We start from the raw sequence: 27,792 nt of genomic DNA on the forward strand, positions 1-27,792 counted from the left end.
AAAAGGAGTTGGGAAGTGAAAAGGAGTTGGGAAGTGAAAAGGAGTTGGGAAGTGAAAAGGAGTTGGGAAGTGATATAAGGGAATGAAATGGAAGAGAGGAATGGCATAGATGGGATGGCACAAAGTCAGAGCTGGAGAGGGAATGGATGACAGCATGAGACAGGGGAATGGGAAGAGGAAGTGGGGAAAAGAGGGGCGAGAAATGATGTGGAAGAGAGTTGAGGAGGAGGATAGGGGCAGGAGATGGTAATGGGCGAGGAGGGGCAGCAGACAGCCACAGTGGGAGGAGAGACGGGAAAGGCGGGAGGGGAGATTGCAGGGACAGAGGAGATTGCATTGCAGGGACAGAGGAGATTGCAGGAACTGGGGAGCAAGATAATAGGGGGGTGAGAGAGAGACTGGCACTTCAAAATATATGTGCTGGATGACGACGATACAATTTACTGGATACAGGAAATCACTTTCCTTTCATACGCAAAAATTCCACATGAAGAAAAAAAACACACACATACAATAAATTATATTTTCTCTGTTATACCAAATGAAGAGGGAGATGAATCACAGTGCTGCTACGACAAGCCAGGTCATATGAGCAGTGTTTTTTTTTTTTTTTATGACAATACAGACCAAATAGAATTTTTCTCCATTTCAGGTTAAAAATCAACACAATCTCCATTACTTTTGTTCAAAGTAGTTAACACAAAGAACATTCACCATTTCAACTGCAGGATAATTTGTGTGACAGAAGTGGATTTATAGCAGCATGTTGACAAATATTTCTGCACCCACATTCTGTATCCAATAGGCCAATATTTATCCTGCAATTGTTTCAATTGTATACAAAACTACGAGAAAAATTAGTGGCAGTTACATTTTCTTTGGTAATACCATGAGTGAAACCAACATTCTTGTGGGAGACTGTAGTCAAACCCATCACAACTTCCCCTTGGTACAATGGTATTCACATTATTTTAACGATTTCCATATCAAGTGCATCTTTCAATAAATCTGACAGTTGCTGACTAATACCTGTCCGGTGGGATAAATTTTCATCTGTACGTGTAACTGGAAAATACAGTTTAACATTCTCACCTTTGGCACACCACACTGTCTTGCCTGTACTCAGTGATTAACATAACTGTGCAGCTTCAGGCCACAATAACTATACACAGATATTTCAGCAAAATGGAAATGACACACAATTCCATAACAAAGCAAGTCGCTGCACAGTATCTGGGGATCAGCCTATTTGACACAACAATTTCTTCTGTGGCACTTGTTAGCAACTTCACATTAACATTAACCTATCGCACAACTCCTGGCAATTACACAAGGGGTACCTTAAACAAAGCAGTGTCACCTATGTGTCTACAGAGCCCGCCACTGAGGACTGTGAACCTCAACTTTTTACTTGTAAGAGGGGCAACATCCTATGGACTACTGAACAAAGATGCCAATGAAAAGCCATCAGTAACTGTGGCATGGCACTGGTTACTGGTGTTTTCCCTAAAATTCCCTGTGAGCCAGTTGGGCATTCTGATTCAAGGAGAAGGAAGTCTCACAAATCTGCAATCTCTTGAAAGCCCTTTAGGGCAACAGCACCTTTGGAAGGCGCGGGGGTGGGCTGGGCTAGGAAGCCGGTCGATGACGACCGCCACACAAACCACAAGCTACACAGCACAAATGGCAAGCCCTGAGAGGAGGGTAGCACCATAGGCAGGGAACCAGCAGCGACAGCAGAGCTAGGCCCACCCAACGCCGTCCACAGCCTTCATCACGACCACAATCACAAGGATGCCGTACAAATTCACCTTCTGCATCTGCTGCGCAATGGTACACGAGACACTGCGCACAGGAAACACATGCCACTCTTTCAATACTAGTACGCACACAATCGGGTGCATACTCGCAGCTGCCACGGGGATTGTGGTCCTCCAGATACATTTCTTGGCAGTGACGGCAACGCCTACGCCTACCAGAAGTTACACCAATAGTTCCACGACCTTTTCCGCTGACAGCCCCTGGAGGTGGAATTGGTGGTGGTGGAGAGGCTGGTGCACCACCACCTCCGGCGTCAGGTGGGCTGCGTTTCTTGAGGCTGCCAGAGGAATCACGGTGTTTCCGTTCCTCCACAACAGGATAGATATACTCGTGCACAGCCGTTAACTGCACATATGAGTAATTTTCCTTGGTTGCTGGTTCTGTCACTGGTGGTGGACTTGAGGGCTCCAATGGCAGACCTGGAGTCTGTGACTGTCTGTCAGTGGGAGTGCCAGACGCCGGACCTCCCGCAGTTCTTCGGGTCACATAATGTATGCGATGTAGATGGTGGGGTTCCGTTGGTGGCGTTGCATGACGACTTCCTCCGCGTGTTGTCGACGAATCTGATGATGAACGTGAATCTCCACGTTCCACAGGCAGATTCAGCGTCTGTGTGACATCACATACTAATTTTAAGATCTGAATCATGGACAGAGTAGAACTTAAAAAAGTAAAGACAGGTAATCAGATTAGCGAAGTATTAGACTCAAATACTGTTCTTGACCTCATACACATAAAATTGCATAATTCTTCTTCGAAATTATTCCTTACAGATTTTAATACTGAGGGCAACAAGAAAGACCTATTTGCTATTGTAACTCCAAGCAACGATCTCCATATTCCAACAGAAAGCTAAAGTGTTCTATCATTCCTCAAATCACTCCATTTAGTTACATCAGGCACAGAAAACAGTATCTGTGCTCATCTGAAGCTGACAGGGCTGTGTACAAGGCTCAAATGTAGATCTAAAGTAACAAATTGCAGCAGTACACACTGCTCTTGCATTTGTGTATTTTACATCAATAACAAACACGAAATAAAATCCCTCAAATTACACATGGTCAGCTACTGCCATATACTGAACAATATTATGTAGATATCAACCTTTCAATTACTCAACAAACGAGTTAGAAAGTTTGTGTTTCATAAAACAGTTTCATTCATTAGCTGCAAAAATATGTGTGAGAAATTATAAATTCTGAAACTGATGATTGGTAGTTATAATGATGTGACTTACACCAACCAAAAATAAATTGTACCTACAACTCAGTAAAATTAATGAACTATAGTAGAAAAAGAGGCTAAGATGTTTTGGGGCAAATAAAGAATGATATTCTCATATAAAGGTATGTAGCATTAACGTTGTGCTGTTTACCCAACAGAACAATAGTAACTATGTTCTTTCTTTTCAATTCATTTTGTGCACATTTCCTTGTTGATGAACATACTGTGATGGACGCATGCACATGCGCGTTTGTTCCTCAACAAGGAAACAAGCACAAAATGCATTACAAAGAAAAAATATAGTTGCTATTGTTCTGCTGAGAAAACAGGATGGACGCATGCATGTAGAGACAGGCAGGCACACGCACACACACACACACACACACACACACACACACACACACACACACACACACACACACGACTTTCATCACTGTAATTATGATAAGTACTGCATATTATAAATATGCTTCGAAGAGTAATTATAACAATAATGAGGATCATTAGTATGAGTAATATAAATGATTTCAAGTTACTCTTGTGCCATAAACCATACAATTTTTTGTTTATTTTTACAAATAACTCCTGGATTTGCTATACTGAGTGCTCAGTTACTCAAAATTACACTGGCAATCAAATATGTTTGTGCTAATCATTTGTCACAGTTTGATAGTTAAAACGACAGACTGTCTTTCTTATACATGCAGAATACCTACAAAACTAAACCCAAACAGGACACTGCAGTGTGATCCACACAATTATATTTAGGAAGAGTCTGTAAAATACTTTCATCTATGTATTCCAATTCATACTTGGCAACAAAATGCTGCATTTACATGGCTAGAAGTCAAATGATTAGCATTTAACACAATTATCTAAGTAATTGTTCAATATTATTTATACACAAAATTTAATGCAGTAAATTAATATTTTAACCACTGTGAGAAACACACAGAATCAATTTTGTAGAAATGTAGTTGTAGTTTTAATGTTTTATCAGCATTACAGAATAAATGAATATACAGCTCAAATTCCAATATTTAAAACTAAAGGCAGGAATCATGACACCCTTATACCAACAGTAACAAAGGCAATTTGAAAGATAGTCTACAAGTAGTTTAAAACACAGTGCAGCAAAAATGATCTCTACTCCACTGTTCTACTAATGCAGCAAAAACTTAAGAACAAATCACATACTACCTCTCAGTTATGTAATATCCCACCGTTTACAGTTACTACACACAAAAGGAGAAATATCTGCAATGCCAACTTAATTTCCAAGCTTTCATGCACTACAAAGCCATTTCACATGAAATTTTCTAGCAAAAAATTGTCTCATTTTCATAAACTTACGTGTGCAAATGCCAATGTTATAGCATATTTAAAAATACTTCGCAAATTATCTGACCTGCAGGAATGAAGACTTGAAAGCAAGACTTCAGTGATGCAACATGCACAACCCATTCAGAAATATCTGCATTCCAAAGACAAAGAGGAAAAGAAAATAATATATAAGAAAAATGTTTGCCAACTGGAAAGGTAACAGATTATCACTTTGCAAAATAATGAATCAGAGAGTGGCCAAGGCAAGATATAATACTGGCTTTATTTTTTTTTCTTTTTTTTTTTTTCCACATCCAATATTTCATTCTTTCTTTTTCTGACAAACACGGTGACAGAAAACAAAGATGTACACATTTAAACTATAAAATTTAAAATCAGTTGTCAATCTAAGTAGTATTTTCAGGAAAGTGAAGCATATATAGTCTCATTCCCCAAAGGTTTAAAATTTTAGAACAAATCTACTAGCAACAGCAGCCTCTATTTTCACACACATCTTCGCAGGATACTAGTCTCCTAAGCTCTTCCCAGTCATTCTCACTATCGCCTTTTTTTCCCTTTCAGAATATATTAATGACAGTTGCTTTAACTTAGAAGCAAATGTATACGATAAAGCAGTATAACTAACATAAAATCATATTGCCTCGATTTTTTTTTTTTTTGGGGGGGGGGGGGGGGGGGCAAGTGAATGGCACAAAATCTAATATGGTGCAGTTGTAAGAGGCACTTCACAGTGAGGAGGGAAAGAAACAGTACGAGAAGGTGAGACTAACTGCACCATCATAATATTGGTTCCAATATAGGAATAATTTGAAATCAACATCAGTTATGTGTTTACTTTTCAAAGTAACAGTGCCTTGCAAGCTTACTGTCAATCACACAGCACTTATACTTTCTAACAACAAAACTATTAGAACTGGACGCACATAAATTAACATTTCTGAAACTGCTACAATGGAGAAAATTAAAAATGCATCTTTTTTCTGTCACCTGTGTTACTAGTTCAGTAAAACATTCCAAAACTGAGGCTTCTGCTCATTTTGTTCTTCCTGTTCTTTCACTCTCTGTTCCATCTGCCAGCTCCCTAGTTAATATAAAACAAATGTCTTCAAGATCAATTCCTTCCAAATAATGACACAATGAAGCTCGGCAAAGGAATGATTAATTGGAAATTTTAAAGTCCTTCAAATTATACACACATAATGAGAAATCAGACTGAGCAAGATGCAGGAAAATCACTACATGCATTGTTTCATGGAAAAAATAGAATAAAATGCAAGTGTTAAATGCCTTTCAATAAAACTTCATGCCTACTAACCATAAATACATCATCGTCTCCTACATCTGCATTGTATTTGTGAAGGGGTGAGCATTCAGACAGACCTGAAATGAAGAGAGTGAACATGAATTGCACAACTACAATGTATCTGGGAGACCATGGACTCCCTACGTGGTCACGATATATTAATAAATGAGGAGCCCGTTGTTCATCAATGTATCTTACTTATTTACTTTTTCCATGACACAAAATACTATTTTAATTTAAAAATGTAACATTTAGTTCATCATATATATTCACCTCTTCCACTAAGCTACAGAGCAATGATATTAGATACTACTGGAAACTGACTAAGTAACTTTCTGTTTCTCCCTTAGCTTTAAAAATAACGAAAATTAGAGGGGAAAATAAAATAAAGCTGTGCAGTGCATAATTAATATGAAATTAACATACCACTGCATTTAAAATTTGTAGTGCAAAAGCTGCAATTTGGAGAGAGTTTTTCAGTCCCCTGTCTCATGATTTAAAAATCACCATGCAGTAATAACACTTAACATTCTGGTATGTAATTGTATAGACACTTTCACATCGTTCATAATTTGCAAAGCCAGAATTATTCTGTGTGAATGTATGTCTCATTAGATAATATGAAATTTACCATTTTAAAACACTTTCTTAGCAAGAATCAGAAACTACTGAGATAAAAAGTGACTCACCATAACATTATCCAAAAGCAGGCACAAAAGAAAAAAAAGAACAATGATTAAAAATCTAGATATTTACACAAATATTTAAAAGCAGACAAATACACATCCACTCACGACAGACTGACCACACAAGGCAACCCACAACTTATCACCAAATAACAGCAAAACTTGCTGTATTAACCAAACTTGTATGTACAAAATGGCATAAAATATTGATGCTAAATCAAGTTTTAGTAACACAGTGTTCTCATTTGAAAACTACACATAAAACGACAACACAGAAAGCAGAGGGATGGTAAAGAGAATACTAATTCACGAACTAAGAGATGAAAGACATAATACAAGATTCAGTACTACCAATGCCTTAATCACCAGCATCTGATGAATACAGCCTCTCATATAAAGCTTTTTGTCTTCCTTTCATCCTTCCCTTTTTTTTTCCTTCAATAAAATAACAAGTTCATACTATCTGTTGCAGGTAAATGATTTCCTGTACGAGATTCACTGGGAAAAAACTTGATTAATAGACACTCCAGATCAGTCAATGATTTGGTAGTCACGTGCAATTTCCTCAAATGTCGTAACTTATACTATGGATCTGAACTCTTCTACACACAATAGGTTTTCTTTTCAGTTTTTTGCAACCAAAAACCAATACTGTGATTCACCCGAACAATGCAGTATGAACCTTATATTAGAGAACACACAAACTTACTGATTTTGTGTAAAAAGGCAGATCCGATGCAACCGATTGTTAGGCCCAAAGCAAGCAAAGGAACATTCGCCATATCACTTTTGTGGGGTAAGATTAACTATTGGAGGCACATTCTCCTCATAATACACCATTTCCCTACCTTTTGATTTTGTTCTTAGTGTTTTTCTTATTCTGATTATTAACAGATCATGAAATGCTGTTATTAACACAGTAAATATGTTAGGTTTATCAATATAGTGCTGTCTCTTAGGGAAACATTTTAAATGCTCTGTCTTTGAAAATGCTTCATTGTGACCGTAAAAGGAGTTATTTCCTTCAGGTTATGATAGTGATATTAATACACTTTTAAAGTCAACATATTTCAATGTATTTGTATTTCCTTTCCCTTACCAAATGGTTTTGTTGTACTGTGTCTATTTCTTCTACATACAGTTATTCCCCACAGTCATCTTTGTATCATTCCATCTTTAACACACTACTTCCTTTACAGATACTATGTATTTAAATTCAAATAGACTCAGCCATCCTTACATAACCCCTGCTCCCAATCCCTTACCTCAAGGCTCATACCCCTGTAATAGACCTAGATGCAAGACCTGTCCCATACATCCTCCTACCACCACCTACTCCAGTCCGGTCACTAACATTACCTGTCACATCAAAGGCAGGGCAACCTGTGAAACCAGTCATGTGATCTACAAGCTAAGCTGCAACCACTGTGCTGCATTCTAAGAAGGCATGACAACCAACAAGCTGTCTGTCCACATGAACGGCCACCAACAAACTGTGGCCATAAAACAAGTGGACCATCCTGTAGCCTAACACGCTGCAAACATGATACCCCTCATCTCCACGACTGCTTCACAGCCTGTGCCATATGGATCCTTCCCACCAACACCAGCTTTTCTGAATTGCGCAGGTGGTAACTTTCCTTGCAATACATCCTACGTTCCCGTAACCCTCCTGGCCTCAACCTTTGTTAGTCACTGTCCTCACCCATCCAGCCCCTTCCCTGTTCTCATCCCAGCACTACACAGCCGTCATTTCACCGCCACACCCAGTCTTTTACTTTCTTTTATTTTTATTTCCCTCCTTTCCGCTACTTACTCCTTCCCCCCTCCGCACCTTCTCTCCTACCCTCTGTCTAAACTGAAACACTTCAATGTCCGCCACTCCCACCATACTATCCCCTCCCCCTCCCCACCCCAGCCTCCTCCTTACCCCCACCCAGTTGCCACTCCCATCACGCACTGGTGCTGCTGATTGCCGTGTAGTTTCAGCTCTCTGAGAATGCAGATGTGTGTGCAAGTTGCGCTTGTGCTTGCGTGTGTGTGTTTTGTGCGCGTGTGTGTATGTGTGTCTACTGCTGACAAAGGCTTTAATGGCTGAAAGCTATGATTGTGTGAATCTTTTTATTGTGCCTATCACAGCTCAGCATTTCCGCTATATGGTGAGTCGCAACTTTCCTTCTCTCATATTGTTAAATTCAGTAAGTATGTTTACCAGTGACTAACATACTGTTTCCAATTCTCTTACATGAACATTACAAGATAAATTTCTTAAGGTAGGGAAATTTGGTAACAACATTGATGTTATAATATGTGAACTACATCAAATACTAAAGGAACTTTGACTCCTTATTCCGAAAACAAAACAAAGTACCTGGTAATAGTGAACATTCAGTAAACTTTTGCAAGCCAAAAATATTAAGACAACCTAATAAAAAATTTCTTGAGTGTGACTTTCCTTGTTCTTTCTTTGAATCTTGCACCATACCAAGAATAGCAAAAACTGTAGGACCTTGAGGACCAAATCTGCATTTGGATTAATAATAAAGATTAGTACACTAAACCTGCCATGTGATCATCAAGAAATCTCTGTGATATATTAAGTTAAGACCAACTGCTGCAGTACATCACTGTAAAGGCCATACTCTACATATGCGTGATATTAAACTGAATTTCTTAACCACAAGACAGTATTATGGTGTATTTTTAATATACTGCAAAGATGGATGACGACTTGTAACAAGCCGTAAAATAGTTCCAATTCCAACCCTGTTAAAGACCTGTGTAATACCGAATTTAAATCATCATCTTGAAAGAAAAACAGCTGACTACACTACATTATTCCCTTTTCTGAGATCTGGGGAGGGGAGGGGGCATGCCTCCCTAGCTCTTGGTTTGGACACCTTTGCCAGGTATCCATTTAATACAAAGGATACTTTCTGAATGGATAATACACTTCCCAAAATCATGGCACGAAGTGCAGAATTCTACTCACAATAAGGTTAATTACATTTAATTTAACGTTTCAAATGTGTTTGCATCAGCCTACACTGTCAAGATTTTCAAATGGTTTTTTAGCCTGGTGATTTAGTACCTTGGGGAGCTGCTAAAATGTGGGCTCATACATTTAATTAGTTATGTTACAATGACGTTTGTATTTGTTTATTGCAGTGACAGTTCTTTTGATGTTTATATACTTATTTTTTACGATGAAGTGCAATGTCTGCTTTAACTGACTACCAACTTTTGATGTGATGTAAAACTGGGCTGTTGGAGCAGCTATGGAACATTCAGATTTTTCTGGCTTTAAGGAACATGATAAATTTCCTCATTCAAAAGTATTTGCATCATGTCTCTATGAAGTTAGTAGTGAATTATCACTAAATGCTCATGAATAAATCTTGCACTGAAAAACTGTTGTAGAACAAGAGTGAAAAATATCTTTGTCAAAGTATTTCATAATCTGAAAAACATATTGTAATAGATGATAATGACAGAATAGCAACCAAATGTACAAAAGTGGGGATGAACAACTATATATTGGGAACATTGCCAAATAAGGAAGGTGACATAATGTTATGAATGTAAGATTTGACTGGAAAATCAAACTTTGTGTATTGTGCCTGAGTTTTATTGCTACTCCACTGTTCAAAAATCTTATTTATTTTTACTTGATGAAAACCATAACTAGTATGTAACTAAGGTGCATTTACTCTTAATATTCACATTGTATTTGTGTTACTGTGTTTTTTTATGTTTTCCAATTCCCATAGTGGTCATGAACAGTGTTATCAACTCTTTAAAGCTTCAGTATTATCTATGAGGTTTATTCAAGCTTTATGCAAAAAGTAGCATTCTTGGTTATCTGCCTTCAAATTTCTATTCTTAGCAACTGAAGAACGAAGAGAAAGATGGAGGGTGAGAGGCAGGAGGGGAGCTGATGAGCCTATAAAACCCTGGTACACTGTCATGTTTCTTGAGTAAATCGTAAGACATAAAAGTGTAAAACTTAGGTTTGAAAAACTTCACAACAATGTAAATAAGTAGAGTGGAATGGTAAGTAAAGAAACTACTAAATAGTGGAATACAGATATGATGAAGAGTCACAAGTGTAACTTAGCAAATCAAACCAGCATTGTACCTCCAATGTCATAGAAAGTTGTCCTTGTCAAACATTTCCAGAACCATTTGATTCTGTTTTTATACAGATGAATTGTAAGAAAGTCCTCAGTAATGACATATTGTTCCTGCCAAGGCTATATTAATTACATCTATATTTACATTAGCACTGCTTTTTCAATTGAAACTGCCTTAACTGCTGTAATTTGCATCACAGATGTCATATCAAGGACTGTGTACTTTGAGAAGGAAAAAAAAGTTGTTCACAAACTAAGAGAAATTAGATTATCTAAGTCCTTACAGAGACTGTAGAATGAAGATGAACGGCACAGTTGAGTCACATGCATAAAGGTATCAGGAGTGACAGTGTCCTAACAAAAACATAAATTAAGTGAATGTGCAAAAAATTATTGGAATGCTACACAGTTGGAAAGGGTAAGCAAGTAACGAGCACAGTAAACAAAATAGATTGTCTGACAGTTGATGCTCACAATCTACACGATATCTTCAGAAAAACTTTCAATGGCTCTGGAAGAATTCAGTGCGGAGTTGTTCAAATTCAGCGCACAGCTTCAGACTGCATCATTTTCCTTAACCAACATGTTAACTGGCAGTATTGCAAAAGATACATGGAATTACACCAATCAGCCAGATGCAAAATCAGGGTAATAGGTTTATCCTTCAAAAAACTTTCTTCACCGATGAAGTAACAAATAGTAGAAAGCTGAATGCAAAAAAAAGTTTATATACATAACACACACACCTTGCTTCCTTGGGGGCTGCCTGGGGGTAAGCTCAAAGATGAGATCTACACGAAAGTTTTGACAACACCAGGGAATCTAAAACACAGTTTTGTTGCAGTGTGTGCAACAATATCCAATAATTCTTTTCAGTCTTTCCAGTTGTACTCACACGAGAAAACACACATGCGTATTGTGGTAGATGGTGAACATTTTAAACACTTGTTGACAAAAAGTGTTTATGACCAGTTCCTTTTGTTGTTACTACTCATGTTAATTTACAACTGTCATCTTTGAAATTAACTCATGTTAATTTTGTCGTTACCCAAGATAGGAGGAAGGTCCACATTAACTGTAAATTTTTAATCTGTTTATTGCAGGTAGATTTCAGCTGCTGTGTAACTCTCTTCAGTACAATTATAGCCAAGTCATCATGACTCCTCATAAATAAAAGTCACATGTGGTACCACATTGGCAATGATAACAAACAGTTAAATTGTTTGTTATCTGTAATGTCAATGTGGTACCATGTGCGATTTTATTTATGAAGAGTCATGATGGCTTGGATATAACTGCACTGAAGATAGCTACACAGCAGCTAAAAACAAAATGCAATAAACAATTACAAATTTACAACGAATGCTGCCCGTCTTCCTATCTTGGACCTCGTTAATACAGTCGTTGAGCATGCTGTTCCTGATTGAAACAAATCTGAAGAAAATTTTTTTGTTCATGACAAAATACTAGTTATTAAACTGTATGCCTCAATTTCTTGTTATAAAAACCCATTCCATTTGAGACATTCACCTATCTGTCAAGCCTCTTGCAGAGAAGAGCAGAACTGTTTGCACAGTTTATTGACTCACCCTTTGATGTCACATCCTTTCCCTTTGATGACCCATGTTTTGCCTTCCAGTTTGCTTGTCACTCTATCCACATGTAGCAAAGTACAGTTAGTTTCAGTCTTAACCACATTCAAGAAAACGATATGCAACACAAACTTTATGAAAGTCACAGGTGTAATAACAGCATCTTTAGACCCTCTCTTCTTCCGCAGCACACTAAAGTAAAACTACACAACAGCCTGGCTGAACATACCTTCTCATATGGCAGCAAAACATGAACACTCTGTAGAGATGACAAATGGAAACCAATAAATACCGATATGTGGTTCACAAAAAAGTGAACCTGGCTACACAATACATTGCAGGGAAAGACCTCATGACATCCTTAATGATCTCAATGTAAAACCTATTCACAACATAGTATAGAACTACAGAAAATCTTAAAAAGACCATATATAACAAATTAAGACCAGTGAAGGAGGAGAAGGACTTCATTTTTTCCTCTGTTAGTCTAAATTAATAATTTGACTGAGTCAAGCTGGAATGACATATCATCCACATGTGCGTTACCTGTTGCACGTCAGGATATGGATAAGGACTACTTCGTTTTTAGAACATGGTTTTGGTACATTACTAATATTTTAGGGTAACCTAATATGTATTTTGCATTCATTACAACCATTTAATGTGTCTCTTTTCCCTGATATGAGTAAACAGATGGCACTGTCAAGAACACTTCTCACACTAATTTAATGTGAGGGATTACAGTAAAGTTTGGTAAGTATGCTTCTACACTTACAACTATCTTCAAACAAGGAAGCAAAACAACAGGAAAGATGAAGCAAGGACATAAAAAGCAGACGAGCAGAGGCAAAGAGGACATTCCTGGACAAAACAAGTCTGTTGTTATCAAACACCAGCCTTAATTTAAGGAAAAAAATTTCTGACAATGTTCATTTGGAAAACAGTATTGTATAAAAGTCGATCTTTAACTGTGGGGAAACTGGAAAAGAAAAGAATCTAAATGTTTAAGATGTGGTTGATGCAGAAGGAAAGTTGAAAATTAGGTGCACTGAAAATGTAAAAAAATAAGGATGCACAGATACAGCAAAATGAGTAACGTGTGGGAAACTGACAAGAAGAAGGGACTGATATCATAGGAAATGGAATGAGGTGTTTCTCTGCAGAATTGGCAAAGAGAGGACTGTGTGGAAAACACTGACATGAAGGAGGGACATAGAGAGAGTACATGCATCAATGATGTAAAGAATAACTTCCATAGTATATGAGGAAGCTATAAAGGGTAAAATCTCTAAGACAAGAGATTGGACTGTATCCATCAAATAACTGAGAACATTGGGTGAAAGTGCTACTTTCAGATGAAGACGGTGATACAGGAGATGAATTCGTGGTGGGCCACATGAAACCAATCATAACATTGAAAATGCCACTTTTCAAGCCAGCCTTTTCAATTACCTCTGCTAATCTAAGGAAGCTTATTTATAGGACTGTGTAACACCAGTAGCAGAATTTACCCCTGGCAACAACATTTGTGAAACTCTACCTGACTATCATATTCCATTCTGTAGCCCAAAAAATATTTTAAATGTTACTGATTGAAAAAAACAGATTGTTAGCACTTTCTTTCATTTATAAACAAAAAGAGTCAAAATACAGTATTCAATCTAGAAATGGACTTGTCAGCAAACATTCATGTCTCCTAGTAAGTGGCCTAGAATTTTGCTCGTAATTACTGACTTGTTCAGTTAAGGATACTAAACTTCAAAAGACTTAAGCAATGGACCAACAATTACACCAAGAACAGAAATTTACAGGATTTTAAGGACTGTATTCTCAACAATCAACCAACTACAGTTGTACAGCCCTTTACATAAAACACTGATAGGAAATTACTACACAGAATAGTAACTAATAATTATTGCCATATACTTTCACAGAATAAAAAACAAATCTGTTATGATGCCATGTAATTTCTCTCTCCACCACTATTTTTCTCCATCTTTTAGATGCAATACTACTTTCTCTCTCTTTCAATTTTATTTCAAAATTCCTCTTCCACCTGTCTACATTCCACCAGCTGGTATTGTGTTTGCACAGTACTGGCTCTGGAAAATGTATTTTTTCTCTAAATACAACTTTGTGGCTCTTGTATTCACTTTTCTTGCTATGACCAGGCAAACTACCAATGGAATGAGGGCATAAAGTTTTATATGAAAATTAAAGAAGGAACTCAAGATCAGAGGTTGAAAATAACACGAGGGAAATCTGCTCACAGATAAACAAGATATTACATACAGATGGGGTACTTCAAGGGAATTCTGGAGGGCAATCCCACCAAGAGTGAGCAGCCACTCTATTATACCACAGATCCAGATGTAGAAGAACCCATAATTAGAGGAAGAACACTACTGTCTAAGAAATTATAAAGCACCAAGAACTGTGAAATAACTGCAGAACTTGAAAAGTGGGGGAATTCGTCTCCATAAGCAAATTCACAAACTTATTAAGTTGATGTGGAATCAGGAGATAATCCGGAAGAGTGGATCTTGAGTGTAATTAAACCAATGCATAAGAAAAGAAAGAAGAGTTTTTGTTAGAACAAACAAGGAATTATCTTGCTGAGTGTAACCCATAAGATTCTCTCCAGTATTATCTACAACAGAAGAGACTGGGAGATCAGTGTGTATTTCAGCCTAATGGGTCAACAACATTATCAGATATTTGTGCTAAGCCAAATACATGAAAAGGTGTACGAGCATAACAATAATCTCCATAACCTCAAAACTTCAAGCAGGCCTTCTGTTGGTCCAGGTATGCCAGTAAATGATTAACCACTGCTTGGTATATCATCTAAGTATGTTTCACTTACTCAAGGAACATTGGCTGGTTCCACAATTGCAGTGCGAGTTTTAGAGAAATGAGTAAATGGTTTAGCATTATTAAAGGGATCTGAGAAGGGGACACCCTCTCTACAATGCTTTTCAATGTGATTCTTGAAGCAGCCATTCGGAGCTTCAAATATCTGGTTACACACACACACACACACACACACACACACACACACACACACACACATACCATGTCAACTCACATATGTGCATACACTTATGATTTAGCGATTAATAACAGAAGAAATGTTTCACTAGAGAGAACAATATGTGAGCTGAAAGAAGCCACACAACCTAGAAGTTTCGCTATCAAATGAAATGAAAAATAAGTACATGAATTTCACCAAGAAGGCAAATAATAATTTGAATAAGCTATCAGCAGCAAGTTTCAGTCTTTGACTATGCAGACCTTTAACTATCTGGAATCTAATATTAACAGGACAAATTTCCTGAGTCAAATAAAATAAGACTGTGTATCCTAAGCAGTAATAGATGCTTTCACAAGTCAAAAAAAATACTGTTGGCCCCTAGATTATTAAATAGGCAGATGAAATTGCAAATTTGTAGGAGCATGCAGAAGTGAACCAAGGACACTATAGAGTATCAATGATATTAGAATGCAGGGTTCTATGCAAGATCTATGGACAGTGAATGGTTTCTGGAGTCTGGGAATTTACACGAGCTGGCACTGTAAAAACAAAAAGAATGGAATAGCCCAGCTTGGACATGTTCTTAAAATGGATACTGGAAGAACTAATTTTGAATGGAGGCAACTGGAAGAAAAGAGGAAAGCCATGAAAGCAGTGAATAGATGATGTGGTAGAAGGTACAAAACTCTTAGAGAATGGCAGAGAATCTTGCCGGTGAGGACAGAATGGAGGAATCTTGTTAAAGAGGCCATGACCCACACAGGGTTGCAACACCATGAGGAGAAGAAGAAGAAAGTAATCTGATCTGCACCTAATATTTCATGGTGTTATTGCTCCTCCACTTATTACAGATTCTAGACATTTGTTTGTCAATATTAATCATGTTTACAATTTCAAGCCCCCCCCCCCCCTCCCCATAAGACTAGCAGGGGATACTGAACATATATAGAGAGCTGGGCAGCACAAATGGTCACATGTTGGTTTGGCCTGTGAGACAGTGTCACTGAGATACTGAAAGATACTGGCAGATACTTGAAGATACATGTAAACTAGCCTGAGAAATCCTACTTACAAAGTTTCAAGAACTGGCTTTAAATGATGACTGTCAGAATTTACTACAACCCTCTACATATCGCTCACATAAGGATCATGTGGCCAACGTTAGAACAATTTCGGCACATATCGGGGCATTTAAACAGGCATTTTTCCAGCATTCCATTCGTGAATAGAACAGGAAAAAGCTCTTACAGCTGGTGTAATAGGGCACACCCACTACCACACATTTCACAACGGTTTTAGAGTTTGTGTAGATTTGTGTCTGGATACACAAAGAAAGAAAGAAAGAAATGAGATCTTGGATACAGTTTCGCAGACATGTCACTTGGTTCTCTTTCCATTAAAGGTATTTGTTTATTCAAACGTAATACTGCAGTAGTCTACGAAACTACCCATTACTGACAATTACTGGTTATGAGATGTTAGAGAGAATGTCTCTGCAGCTATGACAAGATCAGCTTGGTTTGGTAGGTGTTGACGCAGTTCAGATAATTTGTTATGTAGTTGTGCAAAATGTGCCATGTTTTAATGTAAACTTGCTTTACTTTCTTGAAATGGTAAAATGTTCTACTACCTGAAGTGAAAATGCAAATGTTCCGATTTTTTTCGTATTTGCCATGTACATGGAGAAACACGATTTACAACAGAATAAATGTGAAATAAATTACTGTAGTTTTCAAAGTATTCTGACTTTTCTTTCTTTAGTGCTATGTCCAGTTTCATCTCAGGTGTTATTGGATACAAATATTTGACGAGTTCTTCCCAGCTCTAGGAAATAGTTAAACTAGGAAATATTTGACCTGAAGAACTCCAAGAGCTTTGTCTTCATTTATTAAATGATGATTGATAAGTGTTGCAAACAAAGTTTTTGTCGACCTCGTCTTAAAGGTAGGAGATGATTTAACATTTCCATTATGCAACAGTTGAAGTTGAATGTCTTCTTTTTCATCATTTTCTTTCAGTAGTAAGTACAATAACAACTTGTGACCACAAATTTGGAAAAGCGCTTGTATTTCCCCAAAATGGAGCTGCATGCTAAGGCACTTGGCCGTGGCGTGCTCAGGCAGTGTGCTCAGTGCCAGCAAGCACAAATAAAGCACATTAATTTCTATTTTCTCCATATTGTACTGAGATATGGCTTTTGTTCCAACTTTAAAAACAATTTCAATATATTAGCTACAATTAGTTTGCAGCAACATATCACCCAAAATGAACAAAACAAAGTAGCCCACAACCACATTTTTCGAGGCAAGTTCTTCAAAATTTACACTACACAGTACTTAGAAAGCAGGTATCACAGTAACTATGACCAACATCAACAAAATACACACTTTGTCATCGAAGTATAATGCGAATATCAACTTTTGTGCCAATTAGTTTCTTCAAAATCAAAAAAGAAGTATTTTATAGTGAAGAAAATGCATGAAACTGAAAGAAGTGGTTTTAAATTTTTTTTTAATGAAGAAGAGAGAGTACCACAAAATTAACTACAGGAATTAATGTAGTTTTGTTTCATTTACATACAGTATTTTTTACAGCAAGAAATTAGGAAAACTACTTTCTGTCTGGCCAGGCCTTTAACGGACTGATATTCCTCATAAATGTGTAAGAAACTGTAGGTTGTACTAAAAAGTATTGAAAGTGCCAGACATACTGCCTACTCCAACAATAATCCGACAAACATGGGTCCTCACCCTAACCTGGAATAATACAACAAGACGTGTGGTATTACATAGCTGTGTATGCTGTATGACAAGTGTCAAGTCCAAAAGTACTTGCAGACACTAACAGAGGTAATAACACCCATATGTAAGTCAATTTCCCAATCTAACAAGAATTATGCACCTGTAGCACTTGAGTACATTCACGATGTCTGAAACTGTGCAGGTTATAGTGAATTGTGTCTTATCAATAGTAACACAATTCACTTTCCACAGCAAGGATGAGCAGCTACATCTTGTATATTTCCACTGAATTTGCACCTATAGTCTGTTCAAAATTGCTTTAGGATCAACAACTACGAAAGAAGTAGTGGGATTACACTCACGAGAAAGGCTACAACACTTTCCACTGGCACTATGCTGCAGGTTTTGGGAGCATTCGTCGGAAGCTGATATTGAGTTTGTTTTCATTTCTCGCAGCTCCAGGATTATATTTTATTAGTTATTACAACTTTTTGTCGTGTGTTATGCGATATTCAACAAAGTCACAAACAAGTCTGTCAAATGTGGTTCAGTGAAAATGTTCGAAGTGACACTCATGGCTGGGGCAATGCTGTACGACTTCATTCAAAAGAAATGGTTTGCATATGGCAAGGCTACACCATCAGCAATTTTTCTTGATAATGCTCTCAACCATTTTTTCATTGTTGGCAAGAAGCCTATCACAGCGAAGTTGAGATGGAGACAATTGGCTTCAGGGTTTAAGTAAGTGGTAAATTTATAAAGGTGGAATTTGCAGTTGTAATCTGTCTCCATAAACAACAGTTCTCCATATATAAAATTGATGAGCTGACAAATATATGGGCATAGATTCATTAAGTTGTGCCCTTGTCCCTGCTGTTTCAGCAACAGAGTTGACATAGGCTCCAATTAAAAGTTTACATTGTCAGCAATAATAAAAAAAAGTGTTATTCTATGCCTAGTCAAGACAATAATGAAGCTGATAGGAAAGTCAGCTCCGAAGACTGGAAGAACGCTATCAATTCATACGTAGCACATCTTGGAAAAAAAACACGGCAGAATGAGGCTACTTAAATAAATTGCTATAGGAAATGACATGTCACTAAAAAAATGAATGATAGTGACAATGCCACTTCAAGTGAAGAGAGTAATGTCAGTCGAGTCTCTCCTCTGTCATCAAAATAAGATGCACAGGAAGATTCAAATTAAGTACCAGGATAGGAAAATTATACTTTCTTGGCTATTAATAATAAGGTTGTTGGTCATCAGATGAGTCCAAATGAAGTTAATCACAGGAACACAATCCCAATTGCACAAAAGAAATCTCTCTCAGTGTTTCTATTACATTTATTGTCAAGCTGGTGTAGCGTATTTTGTTATCACTATTTTTCTTTCTTCCTAACAGCTAAATAAAGTTTCATCAACCCGATTAACAAGCACAATCTTTTGTTATGTTATAAATAGGCAGAAAGTTTGCTCAGGAAACATAACATGTTCATTATAAACCTAGCAATCTGTTGAGGTTTTGACATACAAGTGCAGCACCATGCATCAAATTTTACTCAAATTATCTCTTATTAGATATCTGTGACAGAATTCTGGTTTGGAGTAGATTAATATATTAAGTATTCTTAAGATGCTTTTTGCATGTGTTTATCTAGATTTAGTAACAAAAAGTTTCCCCACATGTTAAAAATTTGGTACTGCCATCAGGAAATGGTTCTTCATTAACTTTCTATAAATAGTCTTAAAAATTTGTTGGGTAAATAACACTAACATGAACATGTACACCTCTCCCTGAAGCCACTAATGATTGCCATCTTAGTACATCAAATTGTACACGAATTTCTGCAAGCTGAATGAAACATAAGATCATGTACGTGTCCTGTGCAAGATATGCTAACTCTGCTCTGTGCCTCCATGTCTTCCTACCAATGTATCAATCCTAAAGTAATTTTCAAAAGCACAAAATGACTCCATTACACCACACAGACCTTCACTTTAGCACTGACTGTCATTATCACAGGCTGCATCGTGAACAAACAAGCACGTTCCACACCTGGAGTGATTTTTGTATGCATTAGTTCTACTCATTAGAAGGAGTATATGATTTTTAGTTATAAACAAGTTTATCTAATGTTAATCACTTAAATTGGGCACCAAGAGCAAGGAAAATCATGGATTAACTTTGCAAGAATGAGAGTTTTGTTCTGGGCAAACAGCTCCCAAAGAGCTTTGAAGTATTACTGAGAAATATGCTTTCCAAAAACTAATGTTATGCTCCTGACAAGATGAATTATAGTTATAACTCTGTTGATTACCAGACACAAATAATAATAGACAATGAAAGCAATGAAATAATTTTTCTTGTGCCTCATAATAAGGAGTTCTCTGCAGAATAAACCAACATCATTCAACTCACTGAAAGGTGACTTAAGCCATGAATAAAATGGGACTTAACTTTCTTAATAATGCTTTAGATGCCATACAGAGCAGATTTAGAAAATGTGGGATATAAGAGAATATCTGATATTGCTGTACCAGCTCCAAATAGTACAGCACAGGCTGAATGCAGAAAGAAATGTACAGAAAAAAATCTCAAAATTTTTTAAGAAACATTTGACAGCTATTTGAAAATGAATTGCCACAACAGAAGAGTGGATTATGTTCATAGTTTGTTAAAGTTAATGCATATGAAGAAGACAAAAATAAGAAATGAAAATAAAAGCAAGCAATTTACAAAAGTACAAATGAAATAGCTGTTTGGGTACAAAGGACTGACAACTTACCAATTTAAGTCATTGTTTTAAAGGTATCTCGTAAATATGGAAGGTGTGGGGAGGCACATTTTAACTAAAATTCCTGTTTATGAAAGCAACTGTAGAGGAACATACTGATGTAAGAAGTTTGTATGGCCTCACCTGACGATAGCATGGTAAGAAAGACATTATAGAGAGTTCTTCATAAGTTGTTCTGTGATGAATTCCACTAGAGAAAACTATCAAGGAATTTAATATAATGCAACACAGTATTAAGGCTTATAGATGCTAACTGTCTTGAACATCTGTGAAAAAATTAATCTGTTCATCAACAAATTCAGGATTGACTATTCTTCTTTTCTGACTAAAGAGCTTTTGTTCCTAAAAAGATAGTATCATCATCCTAGATGCATGAAAACACTACATTTTCCCTGTAACACGAACTTAGCCACCCACTGAATTTACAACCATTTTATGGCATTTCAGGTGGAGGGGCATATGAGAACCCCATTACAAAAATGGAATTTCACAAACATGACTTTTCACATGTACGAAGAGAGTGCTAAAATCGCCATGTAACTATATTTACTTCCTGTGCTATAAACATAAGATAAGAAATTTGAATGAGTGTTTCTAAAACGTGGCCAGGAGCTGTTGGTGTATACAGTGCTATCTAAAATCTAGGTTATCAGTTAAGATAACGGCTTCCTACAAAAGAATTACTTTGTTTCCCATCCTTTTATTATGGAAAAGGATATTTTGCCAGAAACAATGAGAAATTTTCAAAAATAGATCATTGGAGCTGCAGAAACAGTTGTGAGTGGAAATAAAAACAATTCAATGTCGTCCTGGGCCATTCCAAACTTCAAGTGTTAAAGTATCTCCAAAGCACATTAAAGAATGAAGTTTGATATCAATATGATAATGCAAAAGTTCTCAGTTTCTGTTACACTAATACTAACCAAATTGCTCATACTTTTTTAAGCTACAGCCAAAGATGCTTACGTAGAATTTAAAGCTAAATAATAGAAACCCAATCTAATCAATAGTAATGTAAATTCAGATACTAATAAAGCAGAAGGTCACGACAGAAACAGGAAACAAGATATGTGGCTGGAGGGAGCATTACATTTTCATTTAGTTCCTCCATCTGGTATTACAAGCAAATGTACAACGCAGTAACAATGAGGTAAAAAGTAGTAAAGAAATGTAAAATTACCACAGAGCCTGATGGGTCAGAGAATTAGGCCACGAGCAGTGTACAGAGAACTGGGCACTATGCAGATCAGACAAGAGTAATATAAAGCTGCCAATCCAGGATTTTTCAATACAACTGACAGAGCACAAGTCAATATTCTAAAATGGGAAGAACATACTTAACACAGGAACAACAGCAGAATTTGGAAGAACAACAGCAGAATTTGCAAGATCTTGCTCAGGCGTAAGACAAGAGGAAGACCCCATACCAGACAGGAAGATATTTCACTTTAAGAAGACACATGTGCATGGATCTAAACCCCAAAGTGGTGGTGGTGACAATGATGGAGGGTATTTTCCAATGCAGGAAAAATTAATAATAAAATTTTCTACTAAAGCAGTAAATAAGTGAAAATGAAATTCAACTGAACAGTTATCAACATAAAGGTTGTTTAATTACATGGCAGGCATTAATTACTTTTTCACTAAAACTGCATGACAAAAAACAAACTGATGTAAGAAAATCCATTATGTGATACTCTTCAATATCTAAAAGACCTTCATAAAACACAAGAATGGCACTCATCTCAAACTCCTGGAAAAGAGAAAGGTGAGGATTCAGTCTTAAAGCAAAGTTCTAACTACATGTGTTGGTGGATTTTTGTGAGAAGCAAGTCTGCAAGAATGAGAACTTTAAAACAAATTTAGACAGTCCCAAATTTCTTTTGATAAAATATCTTGTCACATATACAGGAAATTAGATGATTAATATATAGTAATATTTGATAGGAATTCCTCCTCATACCCCCTAGGAACATCTTAAATGGAGCAATTACAATAAATCTGATGCCAGATTTTTAACTACCATTTACTCACAGTTAAGCACTACAGGAGCACGTGAATACACACTTAAATGTGTATTAACATTACCTCATAGAAAAGAAAGATTAGAAATGTACAAATGGAAGATGCAGAGAACTGCAGACAAGGATCTTCTACACCTAGTCACCCAATTAAGTTTTCAATATGAAACACACTTGACTCACCACTACTCCAATAACATCTTGCAATGATCAGACCACATGAACAGACTAGATGGCTGTAAATGACAGTCAATAATCAGATGGCAGCAGTTATTTGATGAGATGTAATGTAGCAATACGAAAATCATTTTTATCTCTTATACAGACTGCCTGCATTTCCATGTTAATGTTATTCATAAGAAAAATAATGCAATAATCACAGATTAATGAAAAATGAGAAAGATGAACAATTTTGATGAGCTGAATATTGTTACTATAGGAAGAAGTGGTGGTGATATAAGAGTTTATGTTTGTTTGGCTAATTATTTGCCTTAAATTTCCCAGAAGTTTTCAGTGACGGGAGTATGATTTTCCACTATTTGAACAATGAACAATTTTGATGAGCTGAATATTGTTACTATAGGAAGAAGTGGTGGTGATATAAGAGTTTATGTTTGTTTGGCTAATTATTTGCCTTAAATTTCCCAGAAGTTTTCAGTGACGGGAGTATGATTTTCCACTATATATACCACCCTATCAGAGAAGGAAATCTATGATTACGCAATGTCGCCCTATATTTACAGTTTCACTTAAGGGTTCGGGAGTTAAAAAAGAGGTGAGCATTCTGTAGCTCTTCAAACATACCTATGAAAACTAATCACAATACAAATGGTTCTTGCTGATATATACTAACCATCAAGTAACTCCTCAACAGCAGTTCTAACTCCTTTATCAAAAGCCCGAGCATCTGCTGCGGTCTGGAAAGTGAGTCCAAACTTTTTGTCACCAGTTTTCCAGTGATGAAATGTAGGCATTACTTTATTGTACTCGAAATCTTTCTTGATTGTGCAACTGAAGACTACCTGGAATAAAGATTTAGCTGTCAATATTAACAGATCTTGGGCTGACCTTGTGATGCCATTACAATGAATATGGAGGAAAAAATGCCGATTTCATGGTATGTATACTTCTACTCAAAAGAGTAACAGGAAAGCAGTACCAAATTATGCATCAAATACCAGCACATTTCTGGAACACTAATACCTAATATTATGAATAAAGAAAAATATATCCTGGCCCTAATCAGTAAATCAAGATGAACTTTTAGAATGGGGCTCAGGCTATCGTATTTAACACACAAATCAAATCCATGATTATAGAAACTGAAAATTCACATAGGTGCTAATAAAGACTGCAAAATCTTTAAGAAAGTAGGATGTACGAAAAAGAGGTTATTGTTGGTTATTCTATTATTATGCCACCATACACTATCTGCCATAGTTATCACACTTACTGACTGATCGGAAATACGCTTCCCATAAATAAGGTATTCGTGTTTGTTCTCTCCAAGATCACAAGGTACAGCATGTTTGCAGACAGACACGTTGGATAAGCCCCCACCTCCCATAGGGACCCATCCACCCGTGCTGTCGTCACGCATCATCACCTGGGCACGCACTCTAACCAAGTAGTTGCCACTGAAACACAGAAGTGTACAGAAACATATGCAACATGAAATACTGAAAATCACAATATGTTCTTCTTTCATGACTGAACTAAATTTCAAAATATCACAGCCACTTTGAATGTAAGTTCTGAAGTTTAGGGCATAAGGAAAGTTATAGGCACCATTTGACATTACAAAATTAGACAATCAATTTAGAAGTTCTAGTAAGTGCTGCTACATACAAGAGTTTTATGTCAAACAGCTTGTTTTTAAAAAAAAGACATGAAACTTTCAACTGCTGCATCTTAAAACATGATGTTCGTCATAATTAAGCAGAGAGAAACATATAGGCTAGAACTATTTAAGCTTTTAGCATGTGAGGTGAAGTAAAATGATGGCTTAGCTCACTAGTAGTTAGCAAGTAAAGTTTCAATCCCAAATGTAACCCACTTTTCAAATTTAGTCCCTTAACTGCAACAGCTTTATATTTAGTCTCCTAATGAGACTTCGTACATGTCGGTATTATTTGAGAGTGGGTGTAATTTTCAATTCACACAAAAAATTTGGTAAGTATCATGACTAAAGAAAAAATTGTTAAAATCAGAAACAATCTGAAAGGCTGGCCAGTATTTATTTTCAGGTGGCACAACCACTATACAGCCAACAGTCAAACACTTTTAACCCTAAACAGGCGTGCTGTTGTAAAAAATGCAACAGCAGCGGTTTTTACGCCCGATTGATGCCTTAACAATGAGCTATTGTTTCAGACTTGTTTGTAGACACAAATGTGCATGTCTGCTCTTTTGGCAACTTCAGGCATGACTGTCAGAAGGTTAAATATAAAACAAAACTCACAGCTTTCTGAGCAAAACATTCTATCTTAAGGCAGGAAAGAACTGACTGGAGGTGGTTTGCCACATTGAGGAAGTAATGTACTGTTCCAAAAACTGTTTATTAATTAAAGTGTGTATAATCATTAATGCCAGAATTACTACTAAAATTTTAATGAACTTTAACATTATCACTTTCACAGTTGATCCAGAAGAGTTCCTTCACATAAAAATAACAATATGAAGGGTATTGCCTTAAGAAATAAATTAGATGCCGAGCATGCTTCAATGCATATGTTAGAATTTACAGCTAAAAATAAAATGGTTACAAATAACACCTGTTACGATTAAAATTAAGGTACAAATATCCTTAAAATGCAACACAAAATTTATTTTCTTCATTTCTATCTGAAGACAACTGATGCATTAATAAACAAATTCAACTCTAATTAGAAAATCAAGTACCATAAATGTTTACACATGATTCATGACAATACCACCCTTTGAACAGCAGCAAAATTTCAAAGCAAACGAACACTTGAGGGTTTGAATTGTAGACTACCCTCCTAAGAATCACATCATCAAAGGATACAAACAGGATTTAAATTTGAACTGCTCCCAAGAATCATTACGCTCAAATGTGTGCAACAAATACCAATGGCTCATTTCAATTTCAGAAAATATTAAAGATATTCCGATAAAAAATTCGATATGCACTGCATGTATACAAGCTTCAGAATCTTCCCACAGTATCTGGAATTTAGATGCCTTTATATACATCACATTTAACTGTAAAATCTCTGATTTAGAACAGTATGTATGCGTCGCAGAAAATTTTTTTTTCTTATTATTAAAGACCAATAGACGGTCGTTTCATTCCCTTTTCCTGCTCTCAAGAGAAAGACGAAAGAAACAGTATTGGAAGCAGTTAACATTCTCTCACAAGAGCTAACAAAATGCCAGTAGCTCGAAAAGATAATAAACCACATTTTCGAAAACGAAGCGCAGGATGCAATGTGTTGATCAGCTAATTTATCAACATGAATAACAAGGCAGACTACTTGAACTAGCCTGGCAGTTTGTCTCATTCATATTTATCTCTAGATGAACGCAACAAATATTCCATTAGCATAAACTATATTCTATGGGGGCACCAATCTCTGCTTTTGTTAATTGTGAAATCACCGTCTTTTACCACACACTATCGGGCTCATGTGATTGTTTCACCAAGCAGTAAAGAAACTACGACACACGAAAGTTCTGCAACGTCAATTCAAATGAACATTGTAAAAGGTAGTACAAGCACCGGCTACATTTCTATTAGTAAACAGACACAAAGGCGCCAGCCGTCGCTTTTAACAGAATTGGAATAGACATCAACCTCAGACATACCATAAATGTCGGTTGCAAAGTACTTACTCTTCATGTGCCTCTGTCATGATTTGCCGAATAAAGTATTCTACTTCTTTCCCATTTTGTCCTTATTTCCACCATTTTTGACACATATAAAATACATCAGCCACAACTAGTAAAAGACAGGAAGTCGTCTCTATGAAGATGCTTATTCAATCTTCAGACTGGTGTCATCGCGCATGTCTGAATACCACTTGCAATAAAAATGTAGTTCGTTTGAACGCACATACGATAAGTTATAAAACAGATTATGAACTAGACCACAAAATTCCAATTCTTTTATAAATACGAATACTTTTCTTCAAATAATATATAACAACATATACAAAAAATGGCGTTCGACTAGTATATTGCTGCATGCAAATGTAAATATGGAGTAATTTCACAGCCTTCTATATTGTGTTTCCCCGAGTACTCTTCCGGCGTTTACAATTGCTTCCTTCAGTTGCATCTAACTACTTTTGATATTAGATTACTACAGTTCAGATTACTGTAGCATCTACTAAGCATTTTTTGCTCCTGAAGCTGACTTTTGATTTGTGTATACCATTCTATAATCTCCGTGAGTTTTGTAACCAACTTGTCAAGTGTCTCAAAGTTGTCTGGACATGCAAAGTTGGAACACTAATTCAAAATGCTAATGTTAGCTTCTGACACAGGACTAGTACTTTAATATTAAGTTTCTATTATTTCCAGCTTGGTTCGAGACATCCTTCTCCGTCCGCAAAGTCACTATTTCCGTAAAACAGTTACTTTGTAAACGCCCTTCCACGCGCAACGATATATTTGCGCACATACCATCTGCGCAGATCGAAGATTGCGGTTAACAGAACATTTGCGCAAATATAAAGCATGCGCAAACATGAAGTTGGAGTAGTTGGTTTGAGCTAAACTGCTGAAACCTGTGGTTACAGAAAGCATCTGCGCAAACAAAATGGAGCATGTTGACAGGAAATCGCCGCCAATATGGCACGAGAAAAGAGTTTCACTAAACTGTTTATTCAGTCTAGTGATCCTCGTCTGTGTCTAGACAGTGGATTTTAAAGTGGCAGATGCAAGTCACTGCTGTAGAAAGTATATTGCCGAATTTATGGAAATCTGTAGGAGTCATACATGTTGGTGGAAAGTTAAAAGCAGGGATAGCTATCAGCAGGCAGCTGCTTATAATTCTTTAATCGAAAAATTACGAAGGGCTGACTTTATCGCAAACAAGGAATCGGTAATAAAACAAATTAAATTCGTTACGGAC

General features: G+C 36.6%; 1 protein-coding gene across 1 annotated transcript; it reads right to left on the reverse strand.

The window, feature by feature from the left end:
- Positions 1-579: 579 nt before the first annotated feature.
- On the reverse strand, positions 580-26,901 carry LOC126457765 (sprouty-related, EVH1 domain-containing protein 1). The gene is made up of 5 exons (XM_050094329.1): positions 26,550-26,901; positions 24,148-24,331; positions 23,548-23,716; positions 5,705-5,769; positions 580-2,430 (listed from the first exon to the last, which is right to left on the reverse strand). Exons 1-5 carry the CDS (start codon positions 26,567-26,569, stop codon positions 1,630-1,632), a joined length of 1,239 nt encoding a protein of 412 aa, XP_049950286.1. The 5' UTR covers positions 26,570-26,901; the 3' UTR covers positions 580-1,629.
- Between the last annotated feature and the right edge of the window lie 891 nt (positions 26,902-27,792).

This window comes from Schistocerca serialis, chromosome 2, assembly GCF_023864345.2.
Source record: "Schistocerca serialis cubense isolate TAMUIC-IGC-003099 chromosome 2, iqSchSeri2.2, whole genome shotgun sequence".
Lineage (NCBI taxonomy): Eukaryota > Metazoa > Arthropoda > Insecta > Orthoptera > Acrididae > Schistocerca > Schistocerca serialis.